General features: G+C 39.3%; 1 protein-coding gene across 7 annotated transcripts in view; it reads left to right on the top strand.

The window, feature by feature from the left end:
* The window catches only part of APP (amyloid beta precursor protein), a 275,886-nt gene that overhangs the window by 139,103 nt on the left and 110,081 nt on the right, over window positions 1–26,702 (top strand). For all 7 annotated transcript variants that reach the window (XM_082460407.1, XM_082460411.1, XM_082460410.1 and 4 more), the window contains exon 6: window positions 17,028–17,230. In XM_082460407.1, coding sequence (XP_082316533.1) covers window positions 17,028–17,230 — 203 coding nt within the window. The remainder of the gene's footprint in view (window positions 1–17,027; window positions 17,231–26,702) is intronic.

The following is a 26,702-nucleotide window of genomic DNA, read 5'->3' as shown; positions in this document are numbered from 1 at the left end:
AAGGTAGCTAAAGTGCAAATTATGAATGTTTATATGTTTTAAAATAATCCTAGCAGTAGTGGTTTCTTTAGCTCTACATTTTATTAATCTCTATTCATTTGTCATCAAATTAAAAAAGAAGAACACACAGACCATCGATCTGGTTATACTATCTTTACACACTTGAAGATACCACAGATGGATATTCACTGTTGTAATTTATGTCCTCTTTTACAAAACACGTTGTGCCATATAGATAGTTGTAAAGAGAACTGAACACTGAGCACATAATGGGCTATAAATGCTTGTGTATTGACTAAATTGTTTTAGTAAAGTATAACGTATAATTCTGTAAAAGATTTGCCAGTGGATATCCCAAAATAGAGCATTATATTAGAAGTTACTTGAAAAAATATTTATAGGAGAGCACCATTTTATTGAGAGCAATAGTAATTCAAATTATATAAATGAGTTGCTATTGTATCTCCTTGTAGCATATAATGAAGTTTTCTTTTGCATTTGAGACCATTGTTTACTGTTAGTTGAACTTGTCTTCCAATGTGTTCTGCTTAGCAACTTGTTGCCAGGACTATGTGAAGAGCTCTTACTGTGGTTATAGAGGTTGCAGTGGAAATTTGCTATCTTGTTATGTCAGCTGTTCCAATACAAGTAGTCGTGAGATTAATGTGTTAGATACTAAAAATGCTAACACATGTTAGCTACCAACCTGGAAAAGAGATAATCATCACAAAGGAAAGGGCAATATTGCATTTATGGTCATTTAATGATGGTAGAACTAATCTGCATTTTAAAAAAAAACATTTTGTGTGGAGACAGAAATCTAGTGTAATAGATGCACCCAAGTAGTTTAGAAAAGAAAGGACTTGTTAGTGAATAAGATGATCTTTGCTTCAGAAGTGTCTTTGAAGGTTTAAAGTGTGCTTTGAACCTAATAAAACTTTCTTGGGCCTGTTTCTTTACATCTAACATGGGAAAAATTAGAATAACCTGTATCATAGTACTTGCTTTCAGAACTGAGTTAAAGAATAGGTATCGATGCATGTTGAACTGCAAAATGTACAGTTGACTTGTTTGTAATGCATGGCTTGGAATTGTAAGGGCAGGCCAGTGTGGGCCTGGTGTTTCCTTAATCAATTCACTCTCACACTGTCAAAGAGAAAAGCTCTCCTTAGGGTGTAATGACTAATCTACTACCTCTGGTTTGATAATCATGGCTATTATAACATGTCCCTTTTTAATTAGGTCTTTGGAAAGTAGTGTAGGCCTTGTAATTATTATAATCAAAAATAATAGATAATGACTTAGGTACTTTCTGTCCTAGATGAGATTGAGAACATTGTTAAAATAAATTTTGGTAGTAAACAACTAATGATATTTTATGACTTGAAATATGCAGGAGTCCTTTTTATTATAGGGAAGCAAAAAATATTAGAAAATATGATTTCCTAGGATTGGAAAATGACTAAAAATTAATGTAGATTAATTTGGGCTCTTTTGTACATTTTAAATAAAAATTCAATAGATGTTCAAATAGCAGTAAATCATTTTGCTTTCAACTTCTGTATATTTGAAGACCTTCAATTTTATATTTAAGTTATGTTTCAGAAGAATTATGGTATCTTAAACTTTACTGATAAATAAGGGAAAATATATATCAAAGTTTTAATCTTTTTCTTCCTGGAACATGCTGTTCATTTTTTTCCATTTAAGTGTTTGTACCTCCTCTGAGTGTTAGGTGGTTCACCTCAAGTAGTTCTCAGGAGAATTTTATAGTTAAAAATTATTAGAAAATTGGAACCAAGGAGTCATATACATGTTGAAGTGGTAATGAAGCACTTTGGTTTTATGAATTGTTTATAAAGTAGTCACAGGCAGCAACGTTGCATTTGAAGTAATTTAATGATGGTGGAACCAATCACAGAGGAGCAGGATGCCAAGATCACACTTTCATAGCATCTCTATGTACCTAATCCACTTAGCGTCCAACCTCAAATACAACGCATTTTCGGTGCTGAAACACACTTAGCAATTCTTATGCCCAGGCCGTTCTTAACAAGATAGGCTTTCGCACTTCCTTCCATTTGGAAATGTTCTTCCCCAACATGCATGTTGGCAAATTGACTCTGTAGGTCCAATTTCTGTCTTGAATACTATATCTAGAACATCTGTGATCTTTGACCATGACTCCTAAATAGGACACTATGTTTTTGTTCTGTCGTTGGTATTAGTTGACAAACAAAGTAGTACTTTTCCTCCCTCTTCATCTGCCTAATCAAGGTACCAGTACAAACAGGCCCAGATGGCCTCTGGGTTCAGGAATCTAAATATTCACAGGATAGAAATTTCCATATAAAGCTCCTTAGCATAAATAAGCTCTTAAAACCAATTATCTTTGCTATTTCTCAGAAGCCCTTTTTCTTACATAACTTGTCTGTCATTGTCATTTCCAACCAGTCTTTCCTGTACATTCTTTGCGCAAGGCTTTGGAGGTTTTTTGTTCTTTTGTCGTCAACTATCCTGCCATCACTGTTTTTGTTGCTGTTGTTGTTTTAATGTTGTTCTTTAAATTCCTGACTCTGGTTATTTCTTTTTGATCATTATAGTGTCTCCCTTAATGGCCCTTTGTTCCTGCTTGCTGCAATCCTACACCCTTGACTTTAAATACCAGTCCTAACTCCAGTTAGGCCAAGGTTTATTTCTCCAGCCCAAACTCTACTTGGATATTTCATAGACATTTGAATTCTAATATGTCCAAAAGAGAGTTCGTAATTCCCACCCTCCCTGCCCCTCCCTTGGTTCTCTCAAAGCTGTTTTAACTCAGTAGTGACCCCACACCCTCTCCTAGGAATTAGAGCTAAGACCCTGGGGCTCCTATTGTGCCTTCCACAAATCCCGTCGGTTCTGGATTCATGTACTTCTTTCCATCTTTTCCAATACAGTCCTAGTCTAAACTACCATTATTTCTGGAGTTACTGTAGGATCCTATTCATTTACTGCTGGAGTTACTGCAGTATCCTATTCATTTCTGTTCCCATTGTCTCTGCCCTGCGCACCCCACCCTTTTCCACTCACATACACCCTAAGCCATTCTCTATATGGCAGCCGGGATGTGGAGTGTATAGATAGATACATAGAGCCGATCATGGAACTTCCAAGATGAAGTTGTGTTAGTGGCTTTCCTTAAAAAACACCAACACACAGAGAAAATACAAGGAAGCCCTTTGTGGGAGGCTGAGGATGACGTTAACAATTACCGAACGTGTTCTTTGTGCCAAGCCCTCATCCACGTTCTTTTTAGCATTAACCTCTCTTACCCAGCTTCTCCCTACCTCTCTCCCCACTGCTGACTCCACAGCACACAAGTCAACATGGCAGGCTTTCCCCACCCCACGGCTGATGAATCTCTCGATAATGTTTTCTTCCCCAGCTTTCTGGGTTTCTGTTGATCCTCAACCTCAGCTTCTCAAAATGAAATCCCCTGACCGTTCCTTTCAAAACACCCTCCTCCAATAGTCTCAGTCTTAGCAGCCTATTTATTGGGTCCTGACACTGATTACACCTTCTCTGTTTTATTTGCTTATTGCCTGTCTCTCCTCAATAGAATGGAAGCTTCCTGAGGGCAGGGACCTTATCCTTTTCTCATTTAGAGCCTCAGATCTAGCCGAGTATCTAGTCCACAGTCTCTATCCACTAACAGTTTTGACTGAACTTTTCTTATACTGTTGTTTTGAACATAGAATGTCCTGATTAGGCTCTTTAATCGATACAAGAGAATACCGTCTCAGGGAATTTTTCACATCGATCTCTGAACTGGGAAGCAGCTTGAATTAATGCTTGTAGGGTGTGAGGGGAAGCAGAGAGGAATGGCGTAATTAGACCTCAGAAGGCTAGATTCTATTTATAGTTACATATGGTATCAAAGCAGAACCTATTAGCAATGCAGAAAGTAAGTGGCCATCTAGTCAGTTATCTGTGATCTTTCAAGAAGGGTAGCTCTTCTTTAAAAAAAAAAAAAAAATGTGCAGCACTGTTTACTTAATGGAAATAGAAATATAGTGCCTCCCAAATTTGTGTATTTGTGTCCCGAATTTCTAGTCCTTTGTTTCCAGCTGTCTGCTGGAGGCCTCTGCAATAGATTCTTACAGTATCTGAAATCCATCATGGTCAAAGCTGAACCCATTCGTCTGCATTCCTGGCCATCCATTCTTCCTGCTGTATCCTCTGTTACCATGAGTAACTGTTTTCCACCCAGTCTCTCCCTCTGGAGACATCAGCCTCATCTTCTCACTAACCCCCTCCATCCAGACGGTCACGAGTTCTGTCGTGTTATTTTTTCACTTCCTGAGTGGTCCTCAGCTAGAATCTTCAAGAGCCTTCCCCCCACCACCACCACCTATTTGTCCTTTATACTTCTGCCAGCTCATACCTGTTGAGGTGAAACTAATCTTGCCACTCTTCTGCTTAAAGCTTTTCTACTAAGCTCTGCATCACTGGTAGAATAAGGGCAAATTCCTTAGTCTGTAAAATGAGGTCCTTCCTAGTATATCCGAAGCCTGCCTTCTGCTCACTTCCTGGTGCCCACTCCCAACCTCCAGCCACACTGAGCCATTTACAGTTACTGCAGACACTTCATGTGTTTACAGCTGACATTCCCTGTTTCTGCAGTGCCCCTCTGCCATCGTCTTCTCTGCAGACATTTATTCATTCATCAGTTCCCAGTTCACCTGTAACCTCTTCAACCCATCCCTCCCAGGTCCCCTTAGCAGATAATCCATTACAGTTTATGTGCACATCTCTTACAGCAGCACTTCATGCATTTTTACGTGTCCACCTCTGCAGGACTCTGAGCTGTGGTCAGCGATTGGAACTCCACAGGCATAATGCCTGAGAAAAATAGGTCTTCACAGATTTTTTTCTTAAATAATAAACCCCAAGGAAAAAATATATGAAAAGCAAATGATAATTTTAATGAAACCATTTTCAAAACCTAATAGCATTAAAAAGGGAAAAATATATATTATAAATTTAAGCCATAGTCTAATTAAGAGCAAATAGGTACAATATTTGGCTCCTACCATGTACTTGACATACATTAGCTGGTCACAGCATCTCCTAAGATAGAGAATGGTATCATTCCATTTTAAAGGTGAAGAGACTAAGTCACAGCAGGGTAAGTCACTTGGCCACAGTCACACCAGAGTGATAGGTGGCTTCCAAAAATAATTACCATGCTGTACCTCCTCTCTACGACCCAGAGAACTAGAATATTCAGTTGACTGCAGTATGGTGCAGCGTAATTTTTCCTTGAGAAAAGGAAAAATATTCACAAAAATGTTCTCAGCAGTTCAACCTAAAATATAATGCACTTACACATTAATTTCCTTGCCCTGTACCTCCTGCATATGTCATATTGTACAAGGAGTGTTGATACTTGATAGTTTGACTCTACAAATTTCTCAGATGTCAACTACAGATAATCTTTAAAGATATACTTACCAAGGCAAGGACGTGGGCTTGTTTGTTGGAAGAGGAAGAGAGTGGGCTCATTAATGGAAAATGAACTAAAAGTTTCATCTCTCCAAAACATGCTTTTCCTAAATATTCTGGCTCATCAAGGCTTTCATAATAGTGAAAAGTGAAAGCCAGGCTATACTTGGCTCTACCTTTTGTCTTTCCCCTATAATTTAAAATACTTATTTCAATAAAGAAGTGCTAAGGATGTAATGTAATGAACACTGCTGTGTGTTATACAGGAAAGGTGTTAAGAGAGTACACCCTGAGAGTTCTCATCACAAAGAAAAACATTTTTTTCTATTTGATTTTGTATCTATATGAGAGGATGGGCGTGAATTGAATTTACTGTGGTCATCACTTCAGAAATAAAATGAATACTTATTTCAAGCCCTCAGAACAAAGAGGCAAGGGAGCCTTGTGGCTTGTTTTCCCTTAGGCATAAATGGCACTTTGTACCACCTGAGGATTGGTGTTAGATGTACAGGCAGACCTCAGAGACATTGTGGGGTTGGTTTCAGACCACCACAGTAAAGCAAGTATAACAATCAAAGGAAGCACACACATTTTTTGGTTCCCTGGTGCATATAAAAGTTATGTTTACACTATGCCGTAGTCTCTTAAGTGTGCCATCGCACTGTCTTAAAAAAATGTGCATACCTTAATTTAAAAATTCTTTATTGCTAAAAACGCTAACCGTCATCTGAGTCTTCCACAAGCCATAATCTTTTTGCAATAGTAACATCAGAGATCACTGATCACCGGTCACCATGACAAATATAATAATAATGAAAAGATTTTAAGAATTGTGAGAATTACCAAAATGTGACACAGAGACGTGAATTGAGCCAATGCTGTTGGAAAAATGGCACCGAGAGACTCGCTGCCACAAACCTTCAATTTGTGAAAAAAATGCATTATCTACGAAGCACAATAAATCGAGCTATGCCTGTTTCTCTTTCTTCCTGGGAATCCCCCCCGCTCCACCCCGCTCCAGGAATCTGGGGCAGGACGAGGGATCCAGGCAGTTTCTGCTTGTGCTGGAAGGAGGAGGAGAGTTCCTTGTTATTGTTTCCCAAGTAGAACCGCTTATTTTTTCACAGGAGAGATGGTGGGGGGAGCCACAGAATCGGGGAGCTTCTCTCCTTTCTAAGGAGCAGGTACTTAAGAAGGTGTCCCCAAAAAGAAAGTTTAGGCTGGTGTCTTGCTTTGTGGCTTTTCTAAAGGGCTTTGTGTCCATTTTGTGCAGAAACCATCTATAGCTTTCTATCAGTGCCCATGTATGTAGATCCAGTGGAAAAGGATGCTAGGCACGTTGCCTTTGCTGAAAGGGCACCTGTTCAGGGCATGTTCTCTTACTACTCTATTTATTTATTTTTATTTCTTTTATTGAGGTATAGTTAATTTACATTGTTAGTTTCAGGTGTGTAGTGAAGTGATTCAGTTATACATACACACGTATATATTCTTCTTAAGATTCCTTTCCATTATAGGTTATTACAAGATACTGAGTAGAATTCCCTGTGCTATACAGTAGGTCCTTGTTGTTTTTCTGTTTTATATATAGTAGTGTGTATATATTAATCCCAAACTCCTCATTTATCTCTCCCTGCCCCCATCCCCTTTGGTAATCAGAAGTTTGTTTTCCATGTCCGTGAGTCTATCTCTGTTTTCCTTACTACTCTCTTTAAAAATGTTAACAGTCCTCCAACTACCGACTCCAGTGTACCTTACCTAGCCTTCCTGTGTTCATTTTCTCCATAGCGGTTGTCACCTGGCATGTGCTGGGATAACATTTTTGCTTTGGTTTCTTATATTTCTACCCCTCGCCCCAGTAGAATATAAGTACCAGGAGGACAGGGAGGTTTATGTTTTATTCCCAGCAATAACTTCAGTGTCTGGAACAGACCCTGTGGAACCTAGTACCCACTCAAGTACGTTAGATGGCTAAAGATCATATATTTCCAACTCTTCACCCAAAATGTACACAGATCACCTATACTTACCAGCAACCTTAATCTTTGGATATGAGGAATTTGCTCATTCAAAGTTTTCTGGCATAGCATCTGAATAACCAAGATTTTGTTTCGGGTATCAAGATTTTAAAATGACTCTGAAAGTTTTTATCACCTTACGTGCTTCTCTTTAATCCTACTTGGTTCATGAAGCTGTCAGGAAAAGAACCTGCTTTTGATTATATATGGCTTTTCTTGCCTCCAAGATAGTCTTTTAAAAAGCAATTTAGCTTCTTACTATAATTATATTCCAAACTTAATATTTCTTAACTCTTGCCAGAATAACATTTTCTCCCTTGCAACATATTTTTTATGATTTAAAGGTAAGACAGCAAGTGTACTAAGTACTTTAGACTATATCTTGAAAATCTAAGAACATTTTTCTACAGAGCCCAAATGATACCATCTCACCCACAAAATTAACAATACTTTTAAAATATCATCAGGTAGTCATATTTTCCCTAAACCTGAGGAATGACCTTCCCTGCTTGTTTTTCCACACCGTATCCCATGCAGGACCAGGCCTAGCATCTTACATCCTTAAATCTTAGAATTCAAAACAGCCCTCTTTGTATCATGACATCGATGTACTAAAGAAGCTGTACCCGTCTTCCTAGAAACTGCCCCTCCTTTGACTTGCCTTAGGTCCTAGAGGTATTATTTAGATTGTTTCTCTATTCCTGGAATATTTTTCTTTTGATGAGTGTGTACTGAGAAAATGAAGAAAAGATCAATTCTTTTTCAAATGTTCTAAACAAGTGCTGCTAGCTACACCAGACCTTGCTTTAATGCTTCTCTTATCTCTTTGCTGGTCTTGTTTTTTTAGACATTCACTAAATTAAGCAGGGTAACATTTAAAAGCTGGTATAAAGAAAGGTTGATTTTATGCTAAACTATCATTTTTATAGTCTTTCTTCCATTTTCTTTCATGTCTAGCATCTTACAGTGAATACCATTAGTTTTATTCTTAGAATTGGCAAGAACCTGAGTAGTTAATACACCCATGAATTTAACACTGGATTCTATAATCTTCTATTCGTATCAGTGTGCCAAGTGGTAATAGAATTCTGAAAATATAATCTGTAGCATAAGCGTTTTTTTTAACTTTAAAGATTAAGTACTTCTGTATTCCCTCCCTTAAGATCTTTCCTAGAACTGCCTAACATCTGACTCTTTTACGTTTTCTAATAAAGAAAGTCAAACTCTTCGTGTAATTGTCATAGATTATTTCAGTTCTGAGTGTTTTGGAGGACTGTCTCCTTGGAATTTAGTCATGACATCATTCATTCATTTATACGCTTGAGCCACGTGTCATGCCAAGCACTGTTCCTGTGGCCTTGGCTTTATTTCTCTCTTATGTGATACTTGCTGTGGGTCAGGTGCTCTTCTAAGTGCACTGCGAGTTTTAACCCATTTGTTCCTCATCATACCCTAGGAAGCTACGTGTTATAAGTCTGCCATTTACAGATGAGGATAAGGAGGCACAGAGGTTAAGTAATTTGCTCCTGGTCACAGAGCTGAGATTCAGATCCAAGCAGTCTGGCCCCGGAGTTCATACGTTGAACCACTCTGCCGTGCTGAAGAGCCTCGCCTCCTTGGAGCCTGCATTCTGCCCTCTCTGAAGAAGGCAAGAGGCAGGGATCACGTTGCTTCTGCTGTAGAATTTTAGAACTTGGACACCCTAGAGCCCGTGAGGCCTCTCTCTTTGTTTCCTTGTATCTCCTTTGTCCTCAGATCAGGACATAGCACAGCCTCCCACTCTTCCCATCTCCACCCCACCCCAGCCCACCCTCTGTGCCAGGGGTCAGCAATATTTCTGTAAAGAGCCAGATAATAAATAGTTGAGGCTCTGCAGGCCACATATGGTCTCTGTCACATATTTTTCTTTCTGTGTGTGTTTTTTTTTTTTTTCCTTTTCATCTTATAACACTTTAAAAATGTGAAAATCACCCTTAGCTCACAAGATGTCCAGGAACAAGTCACGGGCCGTAGTTTGCCACCCCCTGCTCCACGCCACTGCTCGTTTGTCCTTCTTTGAGCACTCTGTGTTCTTGTCAGCTGATCTGTTTCAGGCACTCAGGTTTTCCTCTCCCCTCCACCACAGGACTTTTGCACATGTTCTACCCACTCTGCCTTTTGACAGCTGTTTTTAGCCTCTGGACTTCATTAATTTGGGGCTTTTTTTAGGCCACATTTCAGAGCCCTTCCTCGTGGATGCCTTGTTATACACCCCCAGATCTGTTCAAGTCTCATTTGTTTGGGTCTCCTAGCCCTCCATAATTGTTATCACAGTAGCAGTTTTACGCTTATACAGGTGATGATATCATTGTCCTTTTGGCTGTTAGCCCACGTGAATTACCCTTGCGCCCCAGGGTATCTCTAGCTCCCAGCATGTGTCCCTAACCAGGCTCCCAGCTCCGCTCTCATCTCCCTAGAGCCCACTCTCCACCCAGCAACCAGAGTCATCTTTAAAACAAATCAGCTTTAGTCATTCCCATTGCATATAAATAAACATGCTATTTCTGACCATAACCAGCATGGCCTTGCTGGGTCATACCCCACCTGTCTGTCTCTACCGCCCTAACGTACGCTTCTTCCCCCTGCCTCACTCCCCGCAAGCTCACTGGCTCTTTGTTGTATTTTTATTCGTGATCGTGCTAAGCTTGCCCTTGCGTTCAGGGCCTTTGCACATTGTCTTACTCCTATCTTAGCCATCCGCCCACCTTGACTTTCAGCATTCCAAGTCTCAGTGCCCAGGACCCTTTCTCAGTGGCCTTGCCCTGATCGTCCTATTTGAAATGCTCCCCCTATAGCCCCCGCCCACACACACACATCTGTTATAGCCACTGGTTAACACATTAGCCTTTCTTTTCTCAATCAACTTCTTTGCTTTTTTTTTTTTGTTATTTATTTGCTCATATTGTGCCTCCCCCACTAAAATATGTTCCGAGAAAGCAGAGGCTTTGTCATGTTCACCCATCTACCCCCGGTGCCTGGAACAGCACCTGGCACTTGGTAAAAGCACAGTCAGCGCTGTTGATTGAACCACTGGTGTGTGGCATTGAGAGGCACTTAATGGCATGGTCGGATGGAGGGGCGAACTAATGCATTACCCTTTTTTTTTGCTGATTATCAATCGGTGCACATCTCTCTCAACTCAAATACTCAACTGTTCACTGACTAAAGAAAAAATATCTGAATACCTCGTCTCCACAGTTGAGCATCCATCGCTGTTAAAACCCAAAGCCTATGTAAAATTCCGTTGTGGTCAGGCTTAGGTACTTGTTATTCCTGGTTGTGCATTATTAGGATATCTCTTCTTCATCCTCACACCCACTTTTCACGTCCTACCAGCTCCAACACCTCTAGCTCACAAGAATCACTTTCCCCTTGGAATTTCTAAAGCATTTAGAATGAAGGACGTCTATTACTCAGTAATTAGTGTAGATTCTCCCCCCTGGAATAGGGATTCATTAAATGTGTAAGAATGATGATACATCCTAGTTTAGACTAAAGTTGTGACCTATCTAGCTCACCCCTAATGCCTGAATCATGAATTTTTGGTGTCTCAATTTGGTCCTTATCTTCCTAAAGCAGGAGTCTGTGACCTGGGGTCCAGAGTAAGCTAGTGAATGGTCTGCAAGGAATGCCTTTAGCTGCAAGTAACAGAAACCCGGTCATCGGTGGTAGGAGCGCTGGGCTGGTGCAGTGATACACAGATGCCACCTTTTTGTATCTTTCCATCCCACCATCCTAAATCAGCTTCTGCATCCTAATGTTTATCACCTAACAATTGACAGCTGGCTGTTGCCCCTCCAGGCGGAGACCAAATAGAAGAGCAGGGGGTAAAGGAACAATAGTGCTCTGACCATCAGTAGGAATCTTCTCATCTGGAAAGTAAGAACCGTCCTAAAAGCCCCACCTAAAAGTCCAAGCAGGTGTCCTCTGGCATCTGATTATCCAGAAATATCTCGGTCACATGGCCTTCCCTGTCCCCAGGGGCATGGAGTGTTTGGTTTCTTACTTTCTCTGGTCAAAAAAGGGATGGAGAAAGGAGTTAAGAGTGGCTTTGGGGTAGCTTTCAAACAGTTTCTGCTGCAGAGCATTTTTCAGGAGAGATGAGTCAGATTCTCAGAGATCCTTTCATTGACAAATTAATAATACCCACTACCTAAGGAATGCCATCAAAACAACTATACCGAAATTCAGTAGACTGCTAAAACGGGGGTCAGTTTTAGATATTACCTATAGGTAACAGAGATTCTGACAGTACATTAAAGGTAGATAATTTTTTTTTTAGTAATCATCAACATATGATGGATTGAATCCTATGGGCATCAAATTCATTTACGAAATATCTAAACTGATGAATTCATTTAGAGAATTAGTTACTTAACTAATTCAGTGAGGCCATGACTGAAGGAGCCATAGATCTGTAAGTATCATAATCTTCCCCTTTTTTGTTTGTTCAGCTCCTTATAATTTGTGCCCATAGGGGGTTGGGGGCTTGGAGTGGAGGTATATTTCTTCAGATTTGGAGGCCCTGAAGATAACAATTTTATTAATTAACGAGCTCTTATTCTAGGCCAGTCGTGAGAGTTTTTAAGAAGAGTGAAGCGTTACAATAGCAGTGTCCTCTCGTTTTTAACCCTTTTTGCTGAACTGTAACGTACATAAAGAGAAGTGCACGTAACACAGGTGTACAGCTCGATGAATTTTCAAAACTGAACACAGCCAGATAGCTGACGCCCAGATCAAAACACAGCCTTGCCAGCCCCCAGAAGCCTCTCTCCTGTTTCCTCCTAGTCACTAAACTTCCCCTTGCCAATGTGTAACAACTCCTCGGAGTTCTATCAGTGGCGAGGAGTAACTGTTTTCATAGTTTATATAAATGGAATCAGGCGGTGTGTCTTGTGTCTTATATGTTTGGCTTCTAATGGTGCCTTTAGGTGGGAGAGAGAGTGGCTTTTTCTTACTTAGCTGTCCCCCGTCTTGAAACATTTACTCAGACCCAGGAAGAATATGCTTCCTACTTTCTCACATTTTCTGGCAGCTTCTAATTTTCCTAATTTAACAGCAATAATTTCAGAGATTGCTTTCCTCTGGGACAAACTGACTTATCCAGCCATTGTACCTTCCAGGCTAAACTGGCAGCACTAAGAGCTGGGGAGGAATGGGTGGGAAAGAACTGTTTCCTTTTATTTTAATTTTGCTTTATTTTCTTTCTCTATTTCCAACCCTGGGAGACTCTTTCTTCCCTGTTCTAGATCAACACGGAAGTGTCTGAGTGTCTTCCTGTTGAGACTTGCCCTTCTGGCCCCCGGTTGGTCCTTACATTCTGGGAGCTGACAGCTGTTCTGCTTTCACTCTCCCCTCGTCACTGCCGTAGTTCAGGTCTCGTGATTGTCCAATTCACATAAACCATGGGAATCAGCTGTCTCTCTGCCATTTCCTCTCCTTTGTCCTACAAAGCAGAGAAAACATCAGTCTTAACAGAGACGATGAAAGAATAAATATAGCTTTTTTAGAGAATGCAAATGGTGCATTGTTTTGCATACTTAAACAAAAAGGAATTAAAATGTGAATAAAAATCTTTGACTATCTCGAGGGACTATCAGGGAGGCAATGGCAAGTGGAATCAAGGTCATCCTTTACTTAGAAATACAAGAAGAGCTACCGTTGTGATGCAGTATAATCTTCACCAAACTAAAGTCTTGTGTGCTTACACATAAAATTTTATCATCAGTGAGTTATTTCCTCAAAATAATGTCCCTTTGACCCTTTAACCTTCTTATTTAATTCAGATACTCCTGAGATGATGAGCATTTTCAGATAAGTTCCCTCATGCTTTAGAAGTATTTTTTATTATTGGAATTTAAAAGCTGTAAAAGCTGTCTGCTTTAAATTGACAGATGCTAAAATGTATGAGTGAATGAATATTCCACCGTGTTCTCAAGGGACTATTTTATTGTGCCTTGTTTGTTTATAAGGATATTGCTTTATGACACTCAGCCTCACATCTCCATAAACTAGCCCTTCCTTGCATTTTCTTGCACTGTGATCACCTCTCTAAAACCGGCTCACCTTGGTCACATCACAGAACAAAGCTGTCCAGCAGTTGAAAAAAAGGTGGAAAATATTTTTTCCCCTTTCTGTGTTTCCAGTTATTTATGAAACCTGCAGCTGGAAGTTGTAATGTTAGCATGTTGCGCCTTCTTTGGGAAGATGCCACATCTTTAAAACATAACCGTGTGCTACTGTTTTAATGGTGTCCAAATAGATAATTGAATTCGTGGACATCTAAATTTAATTCCGGAAATCAAAGCTATGGTAATAAGAACTGGACGCGAGTTCTCTTAGGCCAAGTAATTTAATTCCTCAGCCAGCTGAAATATTACGTGTCTCTGTTCCTCGTTATGATGCCAGTAAATTGCTCAGGCAGATGCAGTGATGGGTGGTGGGGATCTATTTCACTCTTTTTCATGGCTCCACGCATACTAGAATGCAGATCGCTTTAAACACAGCTGTTTTTATACACGTGTTTTCTGTTTGGAATTTTAAATGTAACATTCAAGTCATAACAGAGATGTTTGGGGCCTAGGGTCGTGTTTTCACCATCCCACCTGGAAGCACAGTGCTGTCTTAACCCTGGGTCACATACCTGGACCCTGTCACTCCATCCGTGCTTCAGGACAGCATGCACATGTCATGATTTAAGGAGAAGACTCATTGAATTTGATTTCTCTCCCTATTTTTACCTGAATTGTCCACTTAATTTGGATAACTAAAGAATATTGGTGCCTATGATTTGATTGAACACAGAAGAGAGCTCAAACACAAGAAATTGGCTGATGGCATGCACTAGGTCATCTTTATTTTATTCACTAGCAGTACAACATCAAGATTCTGTAGAAAAATAAAGAGGCAGTATCCTGGGTAAAATTGGCATCTAAGCAACTGTTGAGTTTAGGATTCTTTTGAAATGTTGTCTTAAGTGGTAGACTTTTGTGCAGGAATTCAGACAATCAAGAAATCAATGATCGTACCCCATTTATCTCTAAGCAGATGAAGGCTTATACTATCTGATTATCAGTGCGAATGTTTCTCTTCCTCTTCTTGCCTATTTTTCACGGTCTCATGGAAGTGTTAAAATAACTGGTTAGGGTTTTCTCTGTATTAACACTTCATTTGTTCAATTAATAATAATTTATCTATAAATAAGTTATTATTGATTTTACTCTACCAAATAAGTTTCTCCTTATTCTCTTATTTAACCACATATTTCAACTGCTTTTGATGTGTCCATTTATTATCTGTAAGTCATATTTAGTCAGAATTTAAAAGGCATTCCACTTGGGGGACGGGGGGTTATACACAACTTTTTAGAACTTATAAAAGTCCTTTAAATTCTGAGTTAATCAGGGAACTCCTTTTTTTTTTTTAATACATCTTTATTGGAGTATAATTGCTTCACAATACTGTGTTAGTTTCTGTTGTACAACAAAGTGATTCAGCCATATGCATACGTATATCCCCATATCCCCTCCCTCTTGAGCCTCCCTCCCACCCTCCCTATCCCACCCCTCTAGGTCGTCGTACAGGGAATTCTTTCTAGTGCTATATTCATCTTTTTACATATCTTTCTCTTTTTCACCCTCAGTACTTCTGGCTCTCCTGTCAGACTTTCAGTCTTTGAAAACCTTTTGCCATCTTCCTTTCTGTCCCCGTACACCACGGAATCCTACCATTTTCTTTCCCTAACAGGTTTGAAATCTGATTTTCTGTACAATGCCGAACTCACACTAGCGTCCCAAGGCTCCAGGTTGTGGCTGACACAAACTCTCCAGATTCCTGTCATGTCTCCCAAACAGTGAGCTTCTCCTTGTGGGCAAGAATCGACTCTGGGGTAAAATTTAAATGTCAACATGGCAGTTCTCAGTCCTATCCTGTAGTGCTTCTTGTGAAGTAGAACTGCGGCAGAGGCTCTGGGGAGGTGAAGTCCTCCACCACATCTAGATCTTTTTCCCGTATTGATTTTGTGATCTGATCAAGGATGAAATATCTATTTCTCCTCTCCAGCCAGATGGTACATGAGATACTGTCACTGTTTAACACTTAGATTCCTGTCTTCATTTATCATCTTCCAGATGCTCTTGACCATGTCTGTACTGGCAGGCATATGACTGCCACAAGGATATCTTACTTGGACTTTCTGATTTTGTTCTAGACATACTCTTCTTTGGCCATCCAAATCTGCTGATTTATTACTTACCGCTGATTAAGTATATACATGTTTAATGCCATAAGTAGTATTTCTGATCCCCTTCCCAATTATACTGTGACTTACTGCCTATCTGTTACCACTGTTCTCAGTGTTGCATATTTCAGTGGTTCTCAGAATATTGTCCCCCCACCATCAGTATCAGCATCACCGGGGAAATTGTTAGAAAGGCAAATTCTCAGGCCCTGTCCCACCACTGATTCAGAAATCTGGGGGTGGCACCTGGTGATCTGTGTTTTAATAAGCCTTTCAGGTGCATCCTTTTGATGCTCGCTGAAATTTGGGAACCAGAGAGATACCTGATATTCTAGAAAGCTTACACAATGAGCAAAAGGGAGCATAGGTGTAGTTTCAGTAGGCATCCCTGACCATTGAGCTTACAGGCTTATTTAAGCCAATTTCTTCTTCCCCTTTCATTTCCAGTTTAAACTTTCAATAGTAATTTTGAATGAATTTCCGCCTCCCCTTATTGAATATCTACTCTGCAGGTGCTGTGGGGTATTTTCACATACAGGAGGAGAAGTAATCCCAGTAACACAGTAAACTTTGTTTTGGTCTCCCCCCACCCCAGCCTTTTTAATAGACTTTATTTTTTAGAGCAGTTTTAGGGTTAGAAAAAATTTGGACAGGAAGTACAGAGAGCTCTCCCCACCGCATTATTAACATTTTGCATTAGCATTGTATGCTTGAACCAATATTGATACATTATTATTAAAGTAAAGTAAAGTTTACATTAGAGCTCACTTTTTGTATTGTACAGTTCTTAGGGTTTCGACAAATGCGTGATGTTGTATATGCACTGTATCAGTGGATATCCACTGATGCAGTATCTTACAGAGCAGTTTCACTGCCCTAAAAATCCCCTGGGCTCTGCCTATTTATCCCTTCCTTCCTACCCCGAACTCCTAGCAACCAACCACTGGTCTTTTTATGGTCTTCATAACTTTGCCTTTTCCAGAATGTCATACAGTTGGAAGCCGGGTATCCTCTTCTTTGCAACTGCAGAACCTAAGAAGAGCTGTGCTCAGGGGTAAAAAGTTGCAGATATACTGAGCTGGAATTCATTTCTGACCTGCTGGCTTCAAACCTTGTGTGTGTTTTTATTCAATGTCAGGTTTCCTCTCAGATGTCCAAAATTCCTCGTCACTGATTTTTTTTTTTTTTCCTCTCCTGAAATTTGTTTAAATGACTATCGTTGTTATTTCTCTTTCCTGCTCCAGTGAAGACAAAGTCGTGGAAGTAGCAGAGGAGGAAGAAGTGGCTGATATTGAGGAAGAGGAAGCCGAGGATGATGAGGATGAAGAGGACGGTGATGAGGTAGAGGAAGAGGCTGAGGAAACCTATGAAGAGGCCACAGAGAGGACCACCAGCATCGCCACCACCACGACCACCACCACGGAGTCTGTGGAAGAGGTGGTCCGAGGTAATCCACTGTTTACTTGGATTTTCTTTCTCGGGGAAAAGGAAAGCATCACACCAGAGTTTGAAATTTCTATCCACCCTACCACCATTGCGTCCCCCAGCCAAAAAATAAAAATTCATAATAACACGTTGTCTTGCGCTTGTTGAATTCTTTTTGGTTGAACAAGCAGTCTAACAATTCATTTCAAATTAACATGACATCCTGATTTTACAGTCTGTTCTGTGCCTTGTGTATGCTACTCGGTACACTGTTCTGTAAAACTCCACCTAAGTGGGGGCCATGTCATTTGACAAAGGCTGAGTTAGGCAACCTCCTTGGTATTCTCCTGACAGTGGGTGTTTATTACACTCCATTGTATGTTGCCTCTTTCACATCTAGACTGTGAGGTCCTTGATGTCAAAGACTGGATTTTACTTAATATGATGCAGAGTGCCTGCCTTATAGAAACTTTTCAGTAAATCTTGGTTGAATGAGTAGTTGCAATTAGATTTCGTTAAAGCAAAAGAAGGCTATTTGGTGAGTATCACATTATGTTTTGCTGTGAAATTTAACTTGGATGACTTGTGTTGCCTTTACAGTATTTTATTGGGGGAAGTGACGGTGAGAGGTAGATGTAGTGTTACTATCTTAGGCTTTCTTTTTCTGTTTCATTAATGCTCCTATTGGAAATGTGGTAAACAGAATGAACTAAAAGACTTCCTTTTTGTCTCCATGAAATAAAAGCAAGCATTCAGTTTACATTAAACAACCAAAGCTAGTGAATTGTTGAGTTGCCTTTCTTAAAGCATATGCATTTGTTTTGCAAATAGTAAAAGATGGTCCTAGGATTAGATTGAATAAGTGTGGACAGAATTATTGTTTTAATGTATTGCAAATACTTTTAAAGTCCATCCACAAATGCTACAACATTGTAGGTCTTTTTCTCACTTTTATTAAAGTAAAATGATTTCTGCTCTGCTGTTAAATTGGAGTTTAAAATGGGCTACTTTTTTGCCTCAAGTAGGTTCCTGATGATCATTGTAGTATCTTCTTCCCTTCACTGCATTTTTTATAACTTTATTGAGGTATAATTTACCTATAAAATTCATTCACTTTAAGTGTATAGGTGTATAATTCAATGGCATTAATAAATTTACCAAATTGTGAAACCATCACCATAATCCAATCTTAGAACATCTTCATCATCCCAGTACGAGCCCTCACACCCATTCACAGTTAATCCTTGTCCTCGCTGCCAGCCCCCAGCAACCATTAATCTACTTTATGTCTCTACAGATTTGCCTTTTCTAGGCATTTCATATAAGTGGGGTCATACGTAGTCATTTGTGTCTGGCTTCTTTCACTTAACACAGTAGTTTCGAAGTTCTGCATTTCTTTAACTTGTAGCTTTTTTTTTTTTTTAATAAATTTATTTATTTATTTTTGGCTGCGTTGGGTCTTCGCTGCTGTGCGTGGGCTTTCTTTAGTTGCAGTGAGCGGGGGCCACTCTTCGTTGCATTGTGCGGGCTTCAGGAGTTGTGGCACGTGGGCCCAGCAGTTGCGGCTTGCGCACTCTAGAGCGCAGGCTCAGCAGTTGTGGCGCACAGGCTTAGCTGCTCTGCGGCACGTGGGATCTTCCCGGACCAGGGCTTGAACCCATGTCCCCTGCCTTGGCAGGCGGATTCCCAACCACTGTGCCACCAGGGAAGCCCTAACTTGCAGCTTTTAAAACTGAGATTATTCTGAGTTGAACACTCACGGTTAGCTTAAAATCCACTGAAGGTATCACATATTCTTTTAAAATATACATATAGTACCAGATAGATTGTTTAACTTTATCATTCCCTACATAATGACAACTTCTTATTCAATTTAGCATGTAGAGTAGATACACATTTAAGTAAATGCACATTTTGTTGGAGGCACTGTTTTTCAGGGTGTTTTTCGTGTACCTCTTAGGACCATTTGTGGCAGATCTGGCTACATGAACTTGTTAGTTTCTATTTTCCTAGCAGGGAAAGACATATTTTACAGGGCTGCTTCTTCTTGAAACCTGAAAGTTGTATGACTACAAATTACAGCAGCTAGTGTTCTGCCGTGGGACTCAAGTTCTTGTGCTCTCCATCAAGAGAGCTGTTTGCATAATAATTGTTGTCCACTTATTCAACATTCATTTTTGGAGTACCTCTTTGGAATGAGCCATTTTGCTGGGCTCAGTGGATCAATCATACGATGAGAATACACAGGATAGCTGACCCTCATGGATGTTCAAGTCTAGTAGGAAACATAAGTCAAAGAAATACAAAGTGTGCTGTAAAAACACTACGAGCCCAGAGCCTCCTTCAAGGGGAAGTGGAAGGACTGGTGGTAGAGCTACTGATGGATTTTCTTGTAGCCTACTTTAGAGTCAGTAGGAGCAACAAAACCAATATGGTGCCTTGGGAAGGTACGTGGCATGCTTGGGAGACAAGGTTAGTCCAGTTTAAACTAGAGCAGGTAAATCTTCCATAAGAGGGTTACAGAAAATTAGGTTGGGCCTACAATATGGAGACCTTTAATGCCAGGCTGGCAAGTATGGGTATTAACTGAGGGTGATCAATTCAGGACCTGCTATGTGGTAAGGATTTTTCTAGTAGAAACAATGAAGAGATTTTGTTTTTATGTTACCGCTATTGAGGGGATGGGTGAACAGGGAGTGACATAATTTATTCAGTATGTGAGCGAATGCCACATAAACTTAATGCCTGTATTCCAAACCAAGACAGAACTCTCTTGAGATAATATGGTCTTGTTACATTCTGAATAAGTCCAGTTCTTTTTGCTTCAGTTTTTCTCTACACATTCTGAATAAGTCCAGTTCTTTTTGCTTCAGTTTTTCTCTACATGTAGCATTATTAGGTAGTAAGATAGAACATAGAGGGACATATATGTTTTGGTATTTTTATAGAAAGACAAAGGCAATTAAAAGAGAATTTAGGAAAAAATCTCCAGGCTAAAGATTAAAAAAATAAAAGAAACTAGCCTTAAAAGATAAGTTAATAATGCTGATGTCAAGAAGAGCATTAAAAGTGACCTACGAAAGCAAATACCTGATCATTTAGAGGTACCAACGGTTATTGCTAGAGATAGAAGAGGCTTTAATGGGAATCCATGCATCCATCTAAGACTCCTGAGATGGACAAAAGCTATGATTGAAGCAAGTCTTTCTGGGAAAGGAGACCTAAGAGGAGAAACATGTTGTGGTATATTACATCCATGTCAGAGAGTTTTCTGTGTTCCCAGCTAATTCTGATAAAGGAGTAGAAGAAGTTTTTGATGGTAGCATTAAAGCGACCAGTCATCTAGAGCCCTTTCCCTCCACACCATGGGTGTAGGAGGTGAGTTACAGCTCTTCCCTGATGAAGAACAATGTCAATGCCAATAGGTGATTGCTAACTTTGTAAAACTCTAATTACGAGTAGCCTGCTCCTGTGCTGAGAATAAAAGTTGGAAATGACTTGCAAAGCAGAGAGATTGAAAAGAGGCTTACCCTCTAGTGTCCAGTGTTAATGTTTCAGTGCCCGAGAGAAAATGTGATTTACAACCATACTTAATAATGAACATTCTTCATTACCAACATACTGCCACTGATACAAGTCTTCCATGTGCTTCATAAAAAAACTCAATAGTTTTGTAACCCATTAAAATTTGAACGAAATAGGCAGAGGGAAGAAAAATATAGGACATTTCAGCATGCCATATTGTGTCAGAATCATTGATACCAAAGTAGAAGATGTCAGTTCTGACTATGTTACTGATTCCAGAGGAGAAAGATTTGATCTGTTGTTTTGACCTAGTGGAATAAGCCAATACCAATTTGAGTACAATAATAGTATATTTAGACACTTGCTCCTAATTTTCTGTGTTTTGAGAAGGGATTGCACTTCCTAAACCTAAGACATCAAGGTAATCTGTGACTCAATCGTGAATTTTAAACTCCGATTAAACATGAGTATTGTAATAAATGACATAGTCTGTGAGTTAAGCTAGCCAGTTTTGTCCATCCAGAGTAACACTGTTTTTTTCCGTATGTTCATTGATTCAGCAAATACATATTCATTTCACCTCTGCTGATGGCTCAGCACTTTGCTGCTGTGGAAGTTGTGATGAGGAGTTGGCTGTTACCGTATTGTGGCAGATCAGCCTGGCATTTCTTGTGTTTGCACCACTCCCCTTGCCCTTTAGGGCAGTGATTCTATCTGTTAATCCTTGATTAATTTGTGCTGACTGGTAGAAATTTTACTTGCCCATTTAAAGCCAAGGCAACTAAAGCTGAGAGAAATTTTTTAAAAATTGTCCACGGTCACCAAGCTGGTAAGTGGTGAAGCCACGATTTGAACCCAGATGGACCAGAGTATTTCTACCACCCTAATGTCAATTTTTTCTTTTTCCTTTTATATTTAAATACATACTAGTTCAGTTTCACCTGTGTTCCCTTGTAAATGTGTATTCCTTTGCTATAGCATATATTCATCTTACTATTGTTTCACTCTGAGCATTTCCTACATTTTAGAATTCTTATTTAAATAATAATATTATTATTATTTCAAGCTATGGCCATGGCCCATATATCAGCAAACTATGGCCATGGGCTGAAAATGGGCTGTCACCTATTTTCTAATCAAAAGGTTTTATTGGACACAACCAATCCCATTTGTTTACATATTATCTATGGCTGCTTTCATGCTACAGAGGTGAAGTTGAGTAGTTGCAAAAGACACCATGTGGCCTGCAAAGCTGAAAATGTTTACTTTTCAAGCCTTTATAGGAAACCTCTGATACTGATCATTAGAAACATACTAAGAAGTTTTTATATTTCAGATTTTACCATACCAAGTAAATTTCATTAAGGTAGTTTTCATATGGTTAGAGACAGACTAGTAAAGTGTTTAAAAAGAGAATTTTTAATAGTTTTTTTGGCTTTGGGCCAGTTACATAACCTTGGTAAGTCTGTTTTTTTCATGTGTGTTTGATAGATGCTGATATGATGTTGCATGTTTTTTATATGAATTACTTTAGATGATTCCTGCTAAGTATTTACCATATAATGCCTGGCACATTCTAAGTGTTCAGTTCGTTTTACAAGGACAGGCTGCTCAGAGTCAAATCCTGGCTTTACAACCTACTAACTTAGTATATTTGTATCAGTGAAATAACCTTTATGCCTCATTGCTTCCCTCTTGAAAATGGGATTTAATAACACCTGCCTAATTTTAACCATGTTGTGAGCCATATATGAAGTAATCCACAGGAAACACTTGGCACTGTTCCTGCTGGACAGTAAGTGCTCAATTAACCTAAGCTACTATAGTTGCCCTGGTTATACACATCCTTTTGAGCCTCCAGAGAACTAATGTTTACTACTAATTAGGAATGCCAAAGGTAAGCCAACAGACTGTCTTTTTTAATTATAAAAAGCATAAATGTGATGTATCCATTTCTACTGGTATCATAGAGCTGATATTTATGGACATATGTTAAGGAAAAAAACAGCTTAAACTTGGTTTCTTGATTGAAATATCTTTTTGTGAATATATTGTATATTTAAATATCTGCAGTTAAATTTTATATCTGGCTGATAATTGAACCAAGGTAGTATTAAATGCCACTGCATTTCAAGATGGAGTTTCATTTCTTGAGGGTATTTTAAACCTCTTGGAAGTTCATCTATTAAATGGACAGAGACACCGATAGAGGTGGCACTTGAAGCATACCATATGATGATGAAGTTTAAAAGTTTGATCTAAATGTTGCTTGCCTTGGGCAGGGTGACTGACCTCACAGAATTAAATTATTGTTTTTCTCCCTCTGGTTCCCATTAATCTCTAAGAAGCATCATGTGATTTGCTGCTGTACATTCCACCAACGTGGACCAGGCACTCGTAGGAACTGGGCGTTGCACCAGTTCCTGAGGGCACAGGGATATGAAGAGGGTGGTTCACTCAGGTTGCTTCCAGATATAGCTGTACACTCAGTCTTGGGGAGAAATCAGTCTCTCTGACCTGGCTGGGGAAGAACTGTGGCACACAGGGAAAGGAAAGTGCTCATCCAGGGACAGAAGTTTCCACTAAGCATTGCCAAGAAGTTGTCGTTTGAGTGATTTTTAAAGGAGAATAGGGATTTGCCAGTTAATGGAGCACCAAATAGAACGAATCCAAGAAGTGCCATAAATAAATCAGAACAGCTTGCATTGATCCTCAAGGGTAGAGCAAACAGAGCTTAGCCTAATTCTCACGTCTCCGGTGTGACCTGTCTGTAATGAATGTGCCTCTTGCAAGGTATCCCAAAATTCACAAATAGGATCCTTGCTTATCATTCATATTTAACTTTTGACAAAGTTTGGAGAAAACTGTGAGCTTGACTTGCTGCAAGCATGGAAGTGTACTCACATACTTTTGTTGGGTGCCTCATAGGAGCGCACTGGCCCAAAATGAAAATTAAGCTCCATTTTGGGTTTGGGAACAGGGCAAAGGGATAACGGCTGCTCCCTTTCGAGGAAGTCTTTACCTCTCTGTGTTATGACCACAGGCAAGTAAGATCCACTCCTGTTCCTGGACCAGAATGTAGCATCCTTTCTAATGACTTTGAGAGAACTAGTATCAACACTGGGCATAGATGTGACAGGTGGCAGCCTTATTATTTTGTGCCCCATGGCACCACAGCCATTGATTTTGAGGTGTTTGATATACGCTTTGGTAGAGGCAGAGTGAAACGTGGCATTAACAAGCTTCTTTCCATGTCATTTAATGGTCCCAATTTAGAAAGCCCACTCAAATCATTTGCCTAAAATGCGAGAGTGAGAAACAGAGCCATAGAAAAAACTGTGTGTGGTGTGTATATATATATATAATTTTCTATTTTTAGTAACAAATTTATTGAAATATAGGTTGCATACCATGGAGTAGAGAAGTCAATGGTTTAGTATATTCACAAAGATCTGCATTGCCACCTAGAAAATTATATTGTTGAACTTAATTTTGTTTGAAATTTTACATGGCTAGTAGTGCTTAGTTAGTTTTACCTTCTACACTTTAATTTGTGTCAAGATTCTTTAATTCAATGTTAGAAAAGGAAATAATCAGCTAAAGGTATTTTAATACAATTATGTCTAAATTTATTAAAAATAAAAATAAAATTTCCAGCCCAATTCAGGTAAAGTCCAGAAACCAGGTTTTTAAAAATTCTAGTCTTTTTTATGCTTTTCCCCAAATCAGTTGCTGTTCAAAAAAATATGCAAATGTTGACAATTGTATGTATTTCCACAACACAGAGTTTTCAATTAAGAAAAACATCAAACCTAGTAAAAGAAATCCAGCAAATGGAAGAACAGTTCATTTAAACATGCATGTCATTTTCAGCTAATTTTTAGCTAATCCATATGTCCGATTGAGTAGGGGCTCTGATTCCTTGGGCAGGTAACAGTTGTGTGTTTTAATGGAAATATTTAGTTGCCTTGTAGAAAAATGCTTTCTGGAGTTTTTAAGCAAGGTGAATTTCAACCTAAACACCTTTTTCTCTCAGCCTTGGATCATTTTGCCCCCCTAAAAACTTATCACCTCTTCCAACATCTGACCTTTTGGGATTCTGTTAGTGGAAGAGTAAGAAGTCAGGAGGAAGCAAGACTGAACGAATCTCATACAAAAATGATGTTCAGTGGTACATCTGTACAACAGAATATTATTCAGCCACAAAAAAGAATGAAATAATGCCATTTGCAGCAACATGGATGGCCCTAGAGATTGTCATACTAAGTGAAGTAAACCAAAGACAAATATCATATCACCTATATGTGGAATCTAAAAAAAAGATAGAAATGAACTTATATACAAAACAGAAACAGACTCACAGACGTAGAAAGCAAACTTACCGCTACCAAAGGCAAAAGGCGGGGGTGGGGATAAATTAGGAGTTTGAGATTAACATATACACACTACGTACATAAAATGGATAACCAATAAGGACATACTGTATAGCACAGGGAACTCTACTCAATATTTTGCAATAACTATAAGGGAAAAGAATCTGAAAAAAATAGATATATATATGTATGTATAACTGAGTCACTTTGCTGTACACCTGAGACTAACACAGCATTGTAAATCAACTACACTTGAATAAAAACACATTTTTTAAACGATGTTCAGGAAAACCCCTTGGCCTTCAAGACAGCAGTGCAAATTTTCAAAACTAGGAGACTCTTGAAACAGTAAAAGGAGTTTAGAATAGTTCACTTTGTTAAAAGTGCACTATATTGAGTTAATAGTGGTAAGACAGTTCTAGTGTTAACTGTGAGGGTGGGGTTGTCTCTGTCCCTTAAATTTACTTATGTAAACACAGATTCTAAGACAGTAGGTCTGGGGTAGGTCCTGAGTCCCAGGTGATGCGGGTCCTACTGGTCCACTGGCTGGCTACACTTTAAGGAATGGTCTCTAGTAGCATTACCTGCCCCCACACTGTGCAGATTTAGACTGAGACAGAGTAAGAAACTGAAAAGGAAAATTATTCTTATTTATGGTGGTGAAACCATCATTATCTATGGTGTCATTGCTCTTACTATAGTATCAAACGTCACCAAGTATGAGAGAATCCTGATAGGTCTACTTACTGAGTAATGTTGTTAAAATTCAACTCTCACGACTGAGCAAATTAGAAAACTGTTACAATTTCCCGAACTATATAACTGTTCCTAGTTTCACCTGTGCCCCTATTTCCTCTCATAGATATGGTATAGCTGACTCCTGCTAGTGTAAAAGCTGATTATTCAAGTATTGAGGAATTTTGTGAGCCACTACCATCGGTAGCTTGAAATACCAATGGTGGGAGTATTTACACCATGGAAGTCGACAAACAGTATAAATCAGAGAGTTCTATTTTTGTGGTTTTCCGGACACAGTCAGATTTCCCAGCATACCTCACCTCTCAGTCAAGAAGAAAAATCTCTTCCTCTTATTTCCAGCAAAGGACATGATATCTTGTCTTATCAGAGTTTAGAGCTTCTTGTAATATTGTGTTGTGCTTCAGACTAACCACACAGCTTGATGACGAATAAGTTTATTCCTGTGACAAACAGAAAACAAAGGTATTAGGAAAAATAGCAGTGCCCTTTGTGAATGCCCACCAGCGTCACCAACACGAGAGTACGGTTAGTCTGAACACTTTACAAGTACTTTTTCAGGTGGCGTTTTTATAAGTAATCTTTCATCATTGAGAGAAGTGAGAATCGGGCCAGGTGTAACTCGAATGACACGTACTGGATAGCCTTAGAGAATCAACACAATTCAGTAAAAGGCAAGCCAACTGCAGATATCTTCTAGAGGCTTCCGTGACAAATTAGCACCCGTCATTTCATTCTGAGTCAGTGATTTCATTACCATGCACAGCTGTTCCCATCATTTGTTTATATACTTCAACCCCTATTTGGGGCTTAAGTGAGATTTGTCATAAGACTTTAGTT

This window comes from Balaenoptera physalus (genome assembly GCF_965194825.1).
Source record: "Balaenoptera physalus genome assembly, chromosome: 4".
NCBI lineage: Eukaryota > Metazoa > Chordata > Mammalia > Artiodactyla > Balaenopteridae > Balaenoptera > Balaenoptera physalus.
This window is presented reverse-complemented; position numbering and strand designations above follow the sequence as displayed.